This window comes from Balaenoptera borealis (assembly GCF_965194805.1).
Source record: "Balaenoptera borealis genome assembly, chromosome: 3".
Lineage (NCBI taxonomy): Eukaryota > Metazoa > Chordata > Mammalia > Artiodactyla > Balaenopteridae > Balaenoptera > Balaenoptera borealis.
The window spans coordinates 131,257,251-131,272,366 of NC_138866.1; the positions used below are offsets into that span (position 1 = coordinate 131,257,251).

The window sequence follows — 15,116 nt, forward strand, 5'->3', positions numbered from 1 at the left end:
CTTGAATCCGCTACTCACTGGCTATTTCTTTAATCCACCTTCTTCTCATACTCTCTGTGCATCACTGCCCTAATTCAGGCTTCCAAATTTCCCTACTTCAGCCTTCGATGCACCCCTTGTGGCTTGGATGCCACCAGCCTTGGTCCTTCCTGTCCATTTCTCACCCAGGCACCGATCGATGTTTCAGGGTGCAGGTTTGAGCTCTGCATTCTCCTGGGAGCATCCTGTGGGATCTCTGACTTCCTCTGGCACACACGGCCACTCTGCGCCCTGGGCGGGCCCGTCCTGTGCAGGCTCTCGGCCCCAGCCACCCATGCTGCACGTCCTGCTACCCACGCTGGCTGTTGGCCCAGCGTGTCCTGCCTTGGGGAGCTTGGCCTGCTACCCTGGGCTCACATTTTACAGCCCTCAGGAAGGTGCTTTGCTAACACTAAGCTCCCCAGACCCCACAGCCAGGAGATTCTGCGGTATTTTGTGCTTCCCTGTCTCTGCTTGTAAGAACGGGCTCCTCACATGTTCTTCCATCCTGCACCCCATCCCCACCCCAGTCCCTGGCAAATGCTGAGGCTGCCTGGCCCTCAGCTTTGGAGTGGTCCAGGCCACGGGGATGTCAGAAGGAAACCAGAGGAGTGGACAGAGGCGAGGGAGGATGGGAGCGTGTCTCGGCTCCTCCTAGGAGAGAGTGCTGGGCTGGTTGTGTCCCTCAACCAGGGTGGTGAGCCTCCCAGGAGCCCCCTGGACATGAGTCCCCAGGGGCCACTCCCCTCACCCCCCCGGGACCACTGGGCCTCATGGTGACCACAGCTCAGCTGCTCCTAACCCTGTGGCTGCCTTAAGCCCTAGCCCCTCCTGCAGAAATGGACCCTTGGCTAATAGCCCCACACATTCAAATTTGAGCACCTGATCTGTTTCCAGAAGGGACCCGACTGACACAGGTAGAGAGGATGGAAGGAGAGATAACCCCTTCTACTGCCGAGTCCTAGGCATAATTTTCTTTCTTTTTTTTTTTTTTTAAATTTTATTTATTTATTTATTTACTTATGGCTGTGTTGGGTCTTCATTTCTGTGCGAGGGCTTTCTCCAGTTGCGGCAAGCGGGGGCCATTCTTCATCACGGTGCGCGGGCCTCTCACTATCGCGGCCTCTCTTGTTGCGGAGCACAGGCTCCAGACGCGCAGGCTCAGTAATTGTGGCTCACGGGCCTAGTTGCTCCGTGGCATGTGGGATCTTCCCAGACCGGGGCTCGAACCCGTGTTCCCTGCATTGGCAGGCAGATTCTCAACCGCTGCGCCACCAGGGAAGCCCATAATTTTCTTTAAAATAATATTTGCTCAGGTTTCTGTTTATCTATGTAAGTACAGAAATGATCCGACTGTGTTTTGTGCCAATGTTAGATTTTCTTGAGATGTAAATATCAGTTAAAGGTGCTAAGGTAAAATGAAAATATTCCGATTTTAGAGTCTAGCTGATGCAGTTACAATTCGTCTCAAAGCCTGGTCCTTGGGAGTGAGGACATTTTGGATATAAACCCACACAGAGCTCCATCCAGATGCTGGGCTGGGGGTCTGGGGAAACTGCCAGGGTGTCCTGGGGCGACCACAGTCTTGGAGCATGTCATCTGCCAGGGTGGGGCGGGGGTGCAGTCCCAACAAGCACACCCTGGGCTCTGGATGGCAGCCAGTGTCGTGAAGCCTCATGTGGTCAAGCAGGCTCTGTGGCCCACAGGGAGGGACCCCAGAAGCTGCTCCACGGAGGACTTAGGATAAGAAATGGAGCCTGGCTTTACAGCTGGAAATGGAATTTCACATCAGATGATGAAACCAACCAACCTCTTTGCTTTATTTATTCTTTAGGAGTAAGTGAAAATGTTTGGTTGACTGGTGGCTTCAAAGCCCACATCGTCCTGCCCTGGAGTTGCTGAGCAAGCTGAGTAGGGTGCCCTGAGCAGCCAGAACCCCCATACACAGCGGTTCTCTGGGCTGCCAGGGCCAGAACGATGTTATTTCCAGCTCCTGTCTCTGAGTATTTCATAAGTGCTTAACTATAGGGACTGCATTAAAAACTAGTGAGCATTAAAGCACACTTGAATAATGATGCACCTGACACTTTTATTTTAATAGCTTGAGCTATATTTCATATACCATGAAACTCACCCATTTAAGGTGTACAGTTCAGGGTTTTTTGATATATTCACAGACTTGTGCAGTGCTCCCCACCAGCTAATTTGAGAATGTTTCCATCAGAAAGAAACCCTGTACCCACTGGCAGTCACTCTCCATTCCCATCCCACCCCCCAACCATGGCAAACCACGAATCCACTTTTTGCCTCTAAAGATATTCCTACTGTGGACATTTCACACCAATGGGACCACACACCATGGCTGACACCACCCTCTTGCATGAAGTGCTCTGATTCACATTGTGTCTTTCACGCCATTCAATGTCAGCCACTGTTCTCTCCAGAATTAGGAAGAAGCCGGGGCTCGGAAACACAGCATAACCTTCCTAAGGCCACTTGCCCAGGGGAGGGGAAGAGCTGGAATTCAGACTTGGGACTTCTTGGTACGACCCCAAGCAAGCTTAGTTCTCCAGCTGCAAACAGCTAATGTTCCCAGTTTGGATGGACTGGTCCAAATAAGAGTGAAACCTGTTGGCCTGTCCAGTGGCCTATAGTCCTGGGCTCTCCAGTGTGAGTGAGGCTACAGGGCGGCAGCTGAGCTTAGGCTGAAGGAAAGCCACCAGGAGCAGACAGTGAGAGCCAGCAAACCAGGGAACTGGCTCAGCAGCTGGTCTACCCCCTGGGTTTAAATCTCAGCTCTACCACCCAGGTTAGCCCCACCCATGAGCATCAGGACCAGTAGCGGGGCTGGGGCCTCCTCCCTTCCTTCTGCCTGGAGGCAGGACTCAGGACCTGGGGTGACCAGGCCCCTCCCAGAGGCCCTGCTCACCTGCCCTCCCCTCCCCTAAGCACTCTTCCTGGAGACTTCAGCCTGAGTCACGGAGGGACGAGCTTTTAACACACTGCCACCAACACCCAACCTCCAGAGCTCCTGGCTGGACAGGCCTAGCTGGGAGATGGGCCTGTCTGCATCCTGACATTCTTGTAGCAAATCCCAAATATCGCCTGGTAGAGAGAGCAAGTCACAAATGCATGGAGGTTTAGGCACGCAGAGGCCTGAACTGGCCGGGCTCTAGCATGAGCCTCAGGGCAGGATGGCTTGTTGGGAAAAGTAAGAGAAAGCATGACAAGGCTGGACCAGAGCGGGAAGAGGTTTCACCTGGGGAGAGTTGCCCTTCTTGCCTTTCTTGGGCAACGTGCCAGCGAGAAGGACGCATGCTGGGAACACTTGCTGGCGACATCTGTCTGAGCGGCCAAGTCAGCCTAGCTGGCCATAGGCACAATGCCATCCACTTGAGGCCATCTTCCCAAGAAAGGGGCAGCTGGGGCGCCAAGTCAGCTGAGGGCCGGCTTGGAGGCAATGTAGGGGCTGCAGGTGGTCGAGGGGCCATGGGACACCCCTTTCCCGGATCACTGAATCCCTTCGCATGGAGGTCCCCACGGAGATCTCCAGCCTGGCCTTTTGTCATCTTCTCTCTTCCTAACAAGTGTCCCTCTTCTTTTTTTGAGGCTTTCACCTCTGGCCCTGTCCCTCCTTTTCAAACCACATTTCTAGAAAGAGTGGTTGAAAATATAATTCCTCTTCCATCTCCTATAATCTGGGCTCTACTCCGACAGTGCGGCCCTCCCCTTTCCCAGGCTCCTGTGGAGTCCAGCATCTGGCAGACCTCCTTCCTAAATGTCCCTCTGGGCCTCCTCCACTGGGTGTTGCCCTTGGAACCACATCCCCAAGGGATCCTGCTCCTGGCTGTTGGGATTGCTTTGTCTTCATTCCTTTCCTCTCTTGCCTTCTGTCCCATGTTGGTCTGGTGTCTCCCCGTCCTCAAACACAACCTCTAGACAGAGGCTCCCCAAACCTGTGTCTTTAGCGCCTACTCCCCTGAATTCCTAGCACACAGATTTTTTCTGTCAGCTGGGTCACTCCACCGAATGCACTCGCCAGCTCCTCAAATGCAGGGAATCCCAAACCCCATCTCTCCTCCACCTATAGCTCCCCATGATCCATATATAGTAGACAAACCATCCTCCCAGCCTCCTCTTCCACTGTATCTCCCTCCCCAGGGAACATGTGAGTTCTAGCCTCTCCCTCCCTCCTGACCTGTCTCTCTCCCTGCTCCATAGTATAATAGTAATAATATATTACTATATAGTAATATAGTCATAGAAATGTTAACAACAGAAGCAATGACCATAATAGTGGCCAATGTTTATTAAGCACCCACCCTGCTGAAAGCTTTCCATGTATTAAATTGACAAAGCTTTGCACCCATGACACGAGGGGGCTCCTGGATTCTCCCCATTATACACTTGAGTAACGTTCAGTAGTTCGCCAGAACTATCTTGCTGGAAAGCATGGGCTCCAGAGTCTGCCAACCTCAGAACTAAGCCAGACTTGGTGAATACCCTTGTTTAACACAGAGGTAGCTCCCAAGGGCAGGACCAAGAGCTGCTGACTTGGGGCTAAATCCCCTCCAGCGCTAATCCAAGTCTGGGGCAGTCAACAAGAGTGTGAGGAGAGGTCTGAGAACAGGGCTCCAGAGGCCCCACAGAGCAGGAGAGCACAGGCCAGGGTACAGTCAGGAGAAGGAGGTCTAGCTTTTTCCTTTGGGAGAGTTGGCACCAAAAATTTACCCCATCAGCAAGAATGTCCACAGAACATTCTCCCTAGAGGCTGCCCCCACCTCCTTCAAAGTAGTCATTTCAGGGTCTGTGGATCCAGCATCTTCTCTGTTCTGCCCGCCTGACCCGGGAGATTTGGGGTGGTGCACAGGATGGTGCCATGTGTGTGACGCCCAGGGGGGCCATAGGGGCTGAGAAACCCACAGCAGACCAGTTTCGGATGGACGGCTGAGTATCTTCCCCCAAATTTTACAGATGACATTTTAGCATTTTTCTAATGAGTTTTTACTCTCCTTTAACTGGTTCCTTTAAGGAGTGATCTAACATTTTCAAGTTCTAGTCGATCCTCAGGCAAGTATCCGCAATTTCAGCAGGTGACGGGCAGTATCTGGTCCTTCACTGTTCACACTTTTCATTTACTGACTCTCCCCCTGCCCCCCAACATGATGGGAAGCCTGCTGCGTGCTGGGCAAAGGCAACATTGCTGGACATGTCAGCAAAGCAGAAGACTTGACCTCACGCCGAAAGCTCTCGGCAGTGGAGCCCCTCCAGGAGCAGAGTGCCTGCGTTACCTGTGTGTCCTCGGCACCCACGCTGCACCTGCACTGCTAAGCAGCATCCTGGTCAGCTGGCCCCTCAGAGCCGGACAGCCGTGGGAGGCCCCAATTCTCCAGGTCACACCTGTGGTCCCCAGGCTCATGCCCACACAGCTGGCTCCCTCTGTGGGGGGTGCCCCCACCGCCCCCAGCAGGCAGCTCCACAACTCCATGCTACACCCTGTTCTCTCCCTCCTCCCTTTTCCCCACACTGCCCAGACAAGTTGTGCACAACTATTAACACGATTGCGGTAATTTCCAACCATTCACAGAAGCAGAGATACCAGTCCATATTTCCCATGTACCCCCAGCCCACCTTCAACAAGGACCAACAGATGGCCAGTCCCATGTCATTCATCTACCTTTCTTGTCTCTCTGTTTTGGAGCAAGGAGCTGGACAATTTAATATGTTCTAGGTCTTCTTATTTTGTTTACTGTCTCTCTAACTAGAGTGAAATAAACATGAAGGCAGGCATTTCTTTTCTAATCAGTTCACTGTGTTATCCCCAGAGCCTTGAAAAGAGCCTAGCACACAGTAGGTGCTCAGCAAATACTTGTTCAATGGCTGAGTGCATGAATGAAGGAATGAACTTCCAGGCAGGCTCCTCCGGCCTGGGGCCTGTGCTTACATTTATGGGGCCACATGTAGTCAACCTTGTTTCCCACGTCCCCACCTTCTCTGGTTGCTAGAGGGAGGGGATCTGACAAACTTCTACTGCTGACAGGCTCTTACCAAGCAGCCCCACGAGCTCAGGTGCAGGGCAACATTCCTCAAAGGCTGCACCAAGTGGCAAAGAATATATATATATATATATATATATATATATAGTACTGTACTATACTATACAAAGTGGACCATTGAACAACACGGGTTTGAGCTGTGCAGTTCCACTTATTCACAGGTTTTTTTCAATAAACACAGTATTACACCATCCGAGATTGGCTGAATCCATGGATGCAGAATCGCACATCCAGAGGGCAGACTATGGGACTTGAGCATCCATGGACTCTGGTATCCCCGGCAGGTCCTGGAACCAATCCCCCATCGACACTGACCATGTGAATTTTCAACTGGGCGGGGGTCGGCATCCCTCAACCCGTGTTGCTCAAGGGTTGACCGCATATGTACATATAGTTTGTCAAACAGAAGGGGAAGCCCAGGCAGAGGTCTGATACTCACATGCACCCACGAAACCTAGTCAGGTCATTGTTGGGCTTCTCACACTCGATTACGCTGGTGAACGTCAAAGGATTGAATTCGGAGACCTAAAATAATAGCACATACACATTAGAGAGATCTGGGCTCAGCCTGTCATCTAAAAGGCACTTGCTTCTCTGTCTCCCACCCACAGCAGGAACATTTCATGAAGAAGGATTCTGCCTTGTAACCTGTGCAGTCTCTCTCTCACACGCACATACACCGCACACAGAGTGCTTGGCTTGTGCATCTTTGTTTTTACAGTGAATGACACTGAGCCCATAGAACTGTAGCTCTAATGCAAATTAAGCACATATGGTATAAGAGGGAAGCCACTAGTGGCGGGAAGGAATGAGTGAGTTTCTTGAGACAGACCAGCACCTTCCAACTTTCTATATAGATTTAGAGAAGCAGATTCCATCTGGAAAATAGGAACTTAGAATAAAAATATCACTTCCTCAATGTGCGCTAAAAATTCTTCACAGATATTTGGGGAAAAACAGTTAAATAATCAATGTGTAAGCCAACAATTTCTTTATTATTCTGCTTGATGAAAAAATGACAGCTCACCACAAAGATAGTCCTTCACTTAGAATTTGGCATTGATAGATGAAGCAAGGCCTGGCTCGCGTGGAGATGAGGCGTGGGGAGAGGGAAGGGGCAAGAGGAGGGGGGTGGTAGGGAGGGAGGAGAGAAATACCGGAAATACGTCTTTAGTGTAAATAACTGAGTACATTTATGTTTTTTTTTAAAAATCAGCTTGCTTTGATCAGGCTGGCCACTCTCTTTTCTCCATTAAGAGTCACACGTGGTTAAAAAAAAAAAAAAAGGGACCTGTCTTTGCTCATGCAAGCATAGTGTCACAAAAAAAGTGCAACTGGTTAAAAATCAGAGGAATGCCATAAACATTGTTGACACCCACCCAGATAACTATTACTCCAGCACAACAATGCCCTCCCTGGGACAGGATACGGCTGTAAAGGCAATGACTCAAAAGTCCGTCCTGAATGTTTTCCCGTATAGCATGTACATTAAAAGAACTCACTACATAGTAGTAGCTCAATTCAATAGCTGAAAGGAAAGTGCCATTTTAAAAGGCTCTTCCTGAAGTTTCATTAGCCATCAGCCCCTCTCTCTGTGGACTGAAATGGCCTCTGGCTCTGTTCCAGAGTAAGGCTATGCTTGGAAAAGCGGTGTTTATTTCAAGACTTGTGCTTCTCTTGAAGCCAGTTGGCTGACTTTTCCAGAGCAGACATCTGCAGATACAGTGCCCAGGACGGCCATGAAGGGAGGGAGTTCTGCAGCACACCAGGGTTATTCTTGGCAGACAGGGAGGATAGACTTAAAATACTCTGTCTCTGTTTATGATTCTTTCTCTCTAAGAAAAATGTAATGTGCATGGCTCAGAAACGGTAGAACATTCTGTCTCTGGGGCTTCAGAGCTGCATTTGTAACGTTCTACTAATAACCATGTGCCTTGGGGAATGTGCATGCCCAGGGCATGGGATGCCTGGCCTCGTTTGCTTTGTCTGGAACTGGGGAGGATTTTTAGAGCTGGAGGGATTTTTAGAGACTGTTATGGATTAAACTGTGTCTCCTTACCCCACCCCCAGAATCCATACGTTGAAGTCCTAACCCCGAGTACCTCAGAATGTGACTGTATTTGGACATAGGGTCTTTACAAAGATAATTAAGGTAAAATGTGATCATCAAGCTTAGCCCTCATACAATCTGCTTGGTGTACTTATAAGAAGAGGGAATTTGGACACAGACACAAACTGAGGGAAGATTGTGAAAAGAAAAAGGGAAGAGACACCCATCTACAAGCCAAGCAAGGAGAGGGGCTTCAAAGAGAGCAACACTGTGGACACCCTGATCTTGGACTCTGCAGCCTCCAGCACTGTGAGAAAATAAATTTGTTGTTTGGGCCACTCCTAGCCCTAACAAACTAATACAGAGACCATCTCCGAGTTTCCCATTTAAAAAGGGTTTCATGTCCGGAGCACACCTTTTGGATGAGAAAATTCTACTTACCTTGATTGTTTCCAACTTAATTGGCAATCTCTTAATAACCCCATTTAAGAAATATATTTATTCATCACTCCATCCAATCATCTACCCGTCTCAGTCATGCCAAACTGGCCTCAAGGTAGTGCCCAAGTCATCCAACAGCCAACCTCCTGTTGACCTGGCACCAGAGCATGGACAGAAGGTCCAGTCTACCCTTCCATCCCAAGCATGCTAACTCCATTTTTTAAAAAAGCAGACACAAAGTTGGGGAAGATGAAAAAGTTCTGGAGATGGATGGTGGTGACTGTTGCACAAGAATGTGAATGTACTTAATGTCACAGAACTGTACACTTAAAAAAGGTTAAAATTGGGAATTCCCTGGTGGTCCAGTGGTTAGGACTCCACACTTTCTCTCTGTGCTTTCACTGGCGAGGGCCCAGGTTCAATCCCTGGTCAGGGAACTAAGATCCTGCAAGCCGCACAGTGTGCCAGAAAAAAAAAAAAGAAAGAAAGAAAAGAAAAGTTCAAAGCAATAAAGAGACTCTAAAAATACAACAACAAAAACGGGTTAAAATGGTAAATTTTGTTGTTATGTGTATTTTACCACAAAAAAAAAAGTTTAAAGAAAGCAAATATAAGCATGCATTGAGAATTGACTGTGAAGAAACAGATGAATCATCAAGTAGCACCTAGCTCAGAGATCCAGGAATTTCAGCACAAATACAGAGAGCCTCATGCTTAACTCACCCGAGGGCACCTCTGTACCGATATCTATATCATAATCATCAACTACAGCTGCAATGTTTTATAGGTCACCTAATGCCAGGCATTGTGCTAAGTGCTGTTCACCACCGCTCACAGCACCACAATGAGGTTAGTTTTCAAACTACCTTTAGTGTGGGGTAATTAAGGACCATGCCCAAGGTCAAGAGACCTTGGAGCAAGTGAGGGAAGCTCCTTGGTCTCTCAGACATCCAGCTCAGCCGCCGACCTCACCGAGACCATCTTGCATTAACAAGAAAAGATGACGTATGTATAAGCCAGAAAGTGTACAATTGATTCCACAGAAATTACCAAAGAAACAAACATGTCAAAGTTTGAATGTTTTCAAAAACATGCGTCAATTAAATGTACCCCTTTCCCATCTTCAGCAATGCCCCTGGATGTAGTTAGCACAGTTCACCCAAAACCGGAGTAAAAAAATCAGGAGCCCTGGGATTTACTCCTAGTTCTTCTGATTAAGAAATGCAGGCCTCTTGGCATTCAGACTTGTCTCTCCAAGGTCTCCGGAGCCCCGTGAATTCACAGTTTCATGAATGCAGAGGTGATTCTAACCCCCGCACCCGCACCCGTCCCGGCCCCGCCTGCAATGGCCTTGGTACTGGAAGGCGCTGCAGAAGCAGCATGATCCACGAGGATACCGTCACACCAGCAGGCCTTCAGCCGTGCCGCCCACTCTCTGCAGCTTGGTCACAGCACACCCGGCATCTTGGGCCAAGTGTAGCTGACATCATTCACTGCAGAGCCTGCATGTCCAAACAAGCACCTTACTGGCAATAAAATGCACATGGTTTCTGCCGCAAACATTTCTCAAGCTTCTTTGGATGAAGTGATTTGACCTCATTAGGTAGATGGGAAAGAAGAGGCAGGGTGGTGACACAGGGGAGAGCCCTGGGCCCTGCCTTTGAACTTGTATTTCTCTAGAAACTGTGGCAGCTGAGAACCTTGTGAGCCAAGTCACCCCAGATTGTGGTCCCTCCTTCTTCCCTCCGCAGATGCCCAACTCCCACATCATCCTGGCACTTGGCACCCTCTCAGGTAGAACAGCTACCTGCGCAGGTGCCATGTCCCTGGTTCAACCACACAGGGGAGCCTGGTGTCTAATGCAGTGCCCAGACCAGTCGCTGAATGAATGTTTGATTCACCAGGAAGACTCTTTTTTTTTTTTTTTTGGAGTATAATTGCTTTACAATGTTGTGTTAGTTTCTGCTGTACAATGAAGTGAATCAGTTATATGTATACCTATATCCCCTTCCTCATGGACGTCCCTCCCACCCACCCCCATCCCACCCCCTTAGGTCATCACAAAGCACCAAGCTGAGCTTCCTGTGCTTTATAGCATGTTCCCACTAGCTATCTATTTTACACATGGTAGTGTATGTATGTCAATCCTGATCTCCCAATTCATCCCACCCTCTCCTTCCCCTCCTGTATCCACATGTCTGTGCTCTACATCTACGTCTCTATTCCTGCCCTAAAAATAGGTTCATCTGTACCATTTTTCTAGATTCCACATATATGCGTTAATATACGATATTTGTTTTTCTTTTTCTGACTTACTTCACTCTGTATGACAGTCTCTAGGTCCATCCACATGTCTACAAATGACCCAGTTTCGTTCCTTTTCGTGGCTGAGTAATATTCCATTGTATGTATGTACCACAACTTCTTTATCCATTCACCTGTCAATGGACATTTAGGTTGTTTCCATGTCCTGGCTATTGTAAATAGTGCTGCAATGAACACTGGGGTACATGTGTCCTTTTTAATTATGGTTTTCTCAGGGTATATGCCCAGTAGTGGGATTGCTGCATCCTATGGTAGTTCTATTTTTAGTTTTTTAAGGAACCTCCAGACTGTTTTCCACAGTGGTTGTATTAATTTACATTCCCATCAACAGTGTATGAGGGTTCCCTTTTCTCCACACCCTGTCCAGCATTTATTGTTTGTAGATTTTTTGATGATGGCCATTCTGACCGATGTGAGGTGATACCTCATTGCAGTTTTGATTTGCATTTCTCTAATAATTAGTGATGTTGAGCATCTTTTCATGTGCCTCTTGACCATCTGTATGTCTTCTTTGGTGAAATGTCTATTTAGGTCTTCCACCCATGTTTTAATTGGGTTGTTTGTTTTTTTGATATTGAGTTCCACGAGCTGTTTGTATATTTTGGAGATTAATCTTTTGTCTGTTGCTTCGTTTGCAAATATTTTCTCCCATTCTGAGGGTTGCCTTTTCATCTTGTTTATGGTTTCCTTTGCTATGCAAAATTCTGTTATCAATCTTGTGTTTCACATTTGCATTAAATTAGTGGTCCCCAACCCTTTTGGCACCAGGGACTGGTTTCGTGGAAGATAATTTTTCCACGGATGGGGGTAGGGTGGGGTTGGGTGGGGGATGGTTCAGGCTTTGGACCATTACCGGTCCACGGCCTGGGGGTTGGGGACCCCCATTAAATGAATGCATTAAATGAATACTCTGTAAAAGCAAAAGTGGACTTCCTCCATCCTAAAACAGAAGCAGCGATGTCTGAAAAAGGCCATTTATAGTCCATTAAAGCAGACACATTATTTATTTTTTACCATAAAAAAGTTACGTAGGGGGCTTCCCTGGTGGCACAGTGGTTAAGAATCCACCTGCCAATGCAGGAGACAAAGGTTCGAGCCCTGGCCCAGGAAGATTCCACATGCCGTGGAGCAATTAAGCCCATGTGCCACAACTACTGAGCCTGCACTCTAGAGCCCACGAGCCACAACTACTGAGTCCGCGTGCCACAACTACTGAAGCCCGCGTGCCTAGAGCCCGTGCTCCACAACAAGAGAAGCCACTGCAATGAGAAGCCCGCGCACCGCAAGGAAGAGTAGCCCCCGCTCGCCGCAACTAGAGAAAGCCCACATGCAGCAATGAAGACCCAACACAGCCAAAAATAAATAAATTAATAAATTAATTAAAAAAAAAAAAGTTACGTAGGAATTCCCTGGTGGTGCAGTGGTTAAGAATCAGCCTACCAATACAGGGGACAAGGGTTCAAGCCCTGGTCCAGGAAGATCCCACATGCTGCGGAGCAACTAAGCCTGTGTGCCACAACTACTGAGCCTGCGCTCTAGAGCCCGCAAGCCACAACTACTGAGCCCGTGAGCCACAACTACTGAGCCCGTGAGCCACAACTACTGAGCCCGCGTGCCACAACTACTGAAGCCCACACACCTAGAGCCCGTGCTCCACAAGAAAAGAAGCCACCGCAATGAGAAGCCCCCGCACCGCAACGAAGAGTAGGCCCTGCTTGCTGCGACTAGAGAAAGCCCGCACAGCAACAAAGACCCAATGCAGCCAAAAATAAATAAGTAAATAAATAAATCTTAAAAATTAAAAAATAATTTTAAAAAATTAAAATGTTACGTAAACCAGTTTACATTGCTTTGCCGATGGGACAAGTAGGTGCTGCCAGCAGGAACCCTACCTGGATCTCCCCGTGGAGACTTCAGAGTGAGGTTGTGTTGTCTTGGTCTCTGGGTCCCAGAGGAGGCTGGTGAGAGGACCCACAGAGCCTGGTAACACTACCTCCTGCACCAGCGGCCAGACCTGGGCACGCATGAGCTCCTTCTGTTCTCTACCTCTGGGACCCCCATCCTGAAGACGCCCTTTGTGTCCTGTGGTCTGTCACGATCTCCTACACACAAGGGACTCAGGGTTCCCCTCCACCTCCAGCCTCAACATCACTGCCCCACAGTGGCCTTCGAAGGCTAATCACCCTACTTCGGCTGCTGCACTACGGAATGAGATCTGCACCTCCACGCAGCAGCCAGACTCTGCCCAGGGGGCCCCGAGGTGACCCTGTCGGCTGCCCCCATCCCTCCTGGCACCCGTTCCTGCACTCAGGTGCCCTGGAGAGGCCCACACCTTTCCACATGGCTTCCTTTGCCCTCCCACCTGACTCCACCTGGCTAACCGCCCCCTGCACTTGAGGATGTGACAGCCCCCTGCCTTAGGTTGGGCAGGCGGATACTGCTGCTCCGAGCTTGCATGGCCCCCACACACACTGCTCCTTCCCTAGACCTCAGATTCTCTGAGGACAGGACTTCTGTTTCCTCAAGACCAGCACAGGGTCTGGTGCACACACGACCCAGGGGTGACAGATGTTTATTCCTCAAGGATCTCAAGTACTGCAAGCTCCCAAATCGACCCAGAGCTCCGTGCTGAGCCCTTGGAGGCCTGGACCCCTTGATTGCCAGGCACCCCTTACCTGATGCTAAGGCAGATGGGGCTGCCAGGGGGCTGGTAGGGCCTCTCTGTGCTCCAGAAAGCACAGTCCCTCTTTTACAAGTGTTAGGGTAGCAATATCAAATGATTTCTTCATAGCCTCTTAATCTGGCTGCTTACTTATTGACGATGGGTGAACAATACCTGCATTAATTTAGGCAAAGCATTTAACCCAAATGCATGGAATAACTACCCCAACTCTTATTTTCCATTTTTAGTACAATTTGTATTTACTACATACCTGTCAGTGCTGTGGGCATTCAAAAGAGGGCAGACGGCCCAATACTGAATGAGGGAATGAATGAATGAATTTACTTCTTTACTGCAAAGATTAGATTGCCAAATCAATATTTTCAGTCAGTTAACCTGAAATGGGAAAGAAGTCGTCTACCACGGTGTCCCCTGGCACATGGCAGGGTGTCCCCTGATCAATCAGTTTTTATTAAATAACTAAAAACCTGAATGAAACCAAAGGCACTCTGGTCCTGGGAGCAGGAGAAGCCAAATGTATAAGGAGTCTTCAACCAAAGAATCTTCTCTCCAATTGGTTTCATAGTTCAGTGTAACACTGGGAGTTTATGCCCAATACAAACAGAAATAGGATAGAAATGATCACAAAACACATTTAAGTAACTAATCTACAGTTGCAGGAGTCTGACTATCATTTAACACGTCCTAGATTCATAAGTGCATAAGGAGGCTGGCACAGCAGCTGGTGACAGGGCCCTGGATGGCAGGCAGTCCAGAATGTGGCGATTTTTCTGAGTGCCACACCGGCTCCTGATCCATCAGCGTCTCCAGGGAAACAAAGCTGACAGGGACAGCAGACAGGCATCAGGGCCTCAGCGGGCCTCACAGGAGGCTTCCAAAGCTCAGCGCCTTTGACAGCTGATAGAGACCTGATCCAGGGGTGTCTGGGCTGAGGCCTTCTTTTTCCAATTGCAAATTTTCCTGCCACAAGTACCTGCACTAGATTTCCCTTTGTGTGAAGGTAGAAAGCCAGGCTTTCATTTGTTAAATCTGACTTAAAAATGCACAAGCCAGACCTCCCTTCCTTCCCTACCTTTTTGTCCTTTGTTCCCTTGTCTCCTTGCTGGTTCACAGTCAAAAAGCCTCAAAGCTTTAGTTTAGATGGTAGCCAAGTACAAAGGCTCAGAGTGCTGGGTTTGAGCCTGAATTCTCAAAATTAAAAGGCTTGCTTTCCCTCTCACTACAAATGCTCCATGCTGCCTCTGTAGGCTGTGACTGCCAGCAGAGCTGCACTTTTTTTTTTTTTATCAAACGTGTAAAGAGTATCTAAGGGCTGGCTATGCCTTCAGACAGTTAAGCAATAGAGTTGTTTTTATAGAAAACCAACTTCGAAACCTAAATGAGGGCCGTTCTTTAAAATAGCCCTCTTAAAGAATCTGTACTTAATCCAACACGGTGCCACTGCATAAAACACGTCTGGATCGGCGCTGCTGAGCTGATCTGCTCTGCCAGGTGACAGGCCAGCCTGTCTGCTTCCCAGTGTCGACTGAAAAAAATGCACAAC

General features: G+C 48.7%; 1 protein-coding gene across 3 annotated transcripts in view; it reads right to left on the reverse strand.

Annotated features, from left to right (window-relative positions):
• ATP10A (ATPase phospholipid transporting 10A (putative)) overlaps positions 1–15,116 on the reverse strand; it is a 179,254-nt gene that overhangs the window by 54,847 nt on the left and 109,291 nt on the right. For all 3 annotated transcript variants that reach the window (XM_082385136.1, XM_082385135.1, XM_082385134.1), the window contains exon 3: positions 6,514–6,599. In XM_082385136.1, the coding sequence (XP_082241262.1) occupies positions 6,514–6,599 (86 nt within the window). The remainder of the gene's footprint in view (positions 1–6,513; positions 6,600–15,116) is intronic.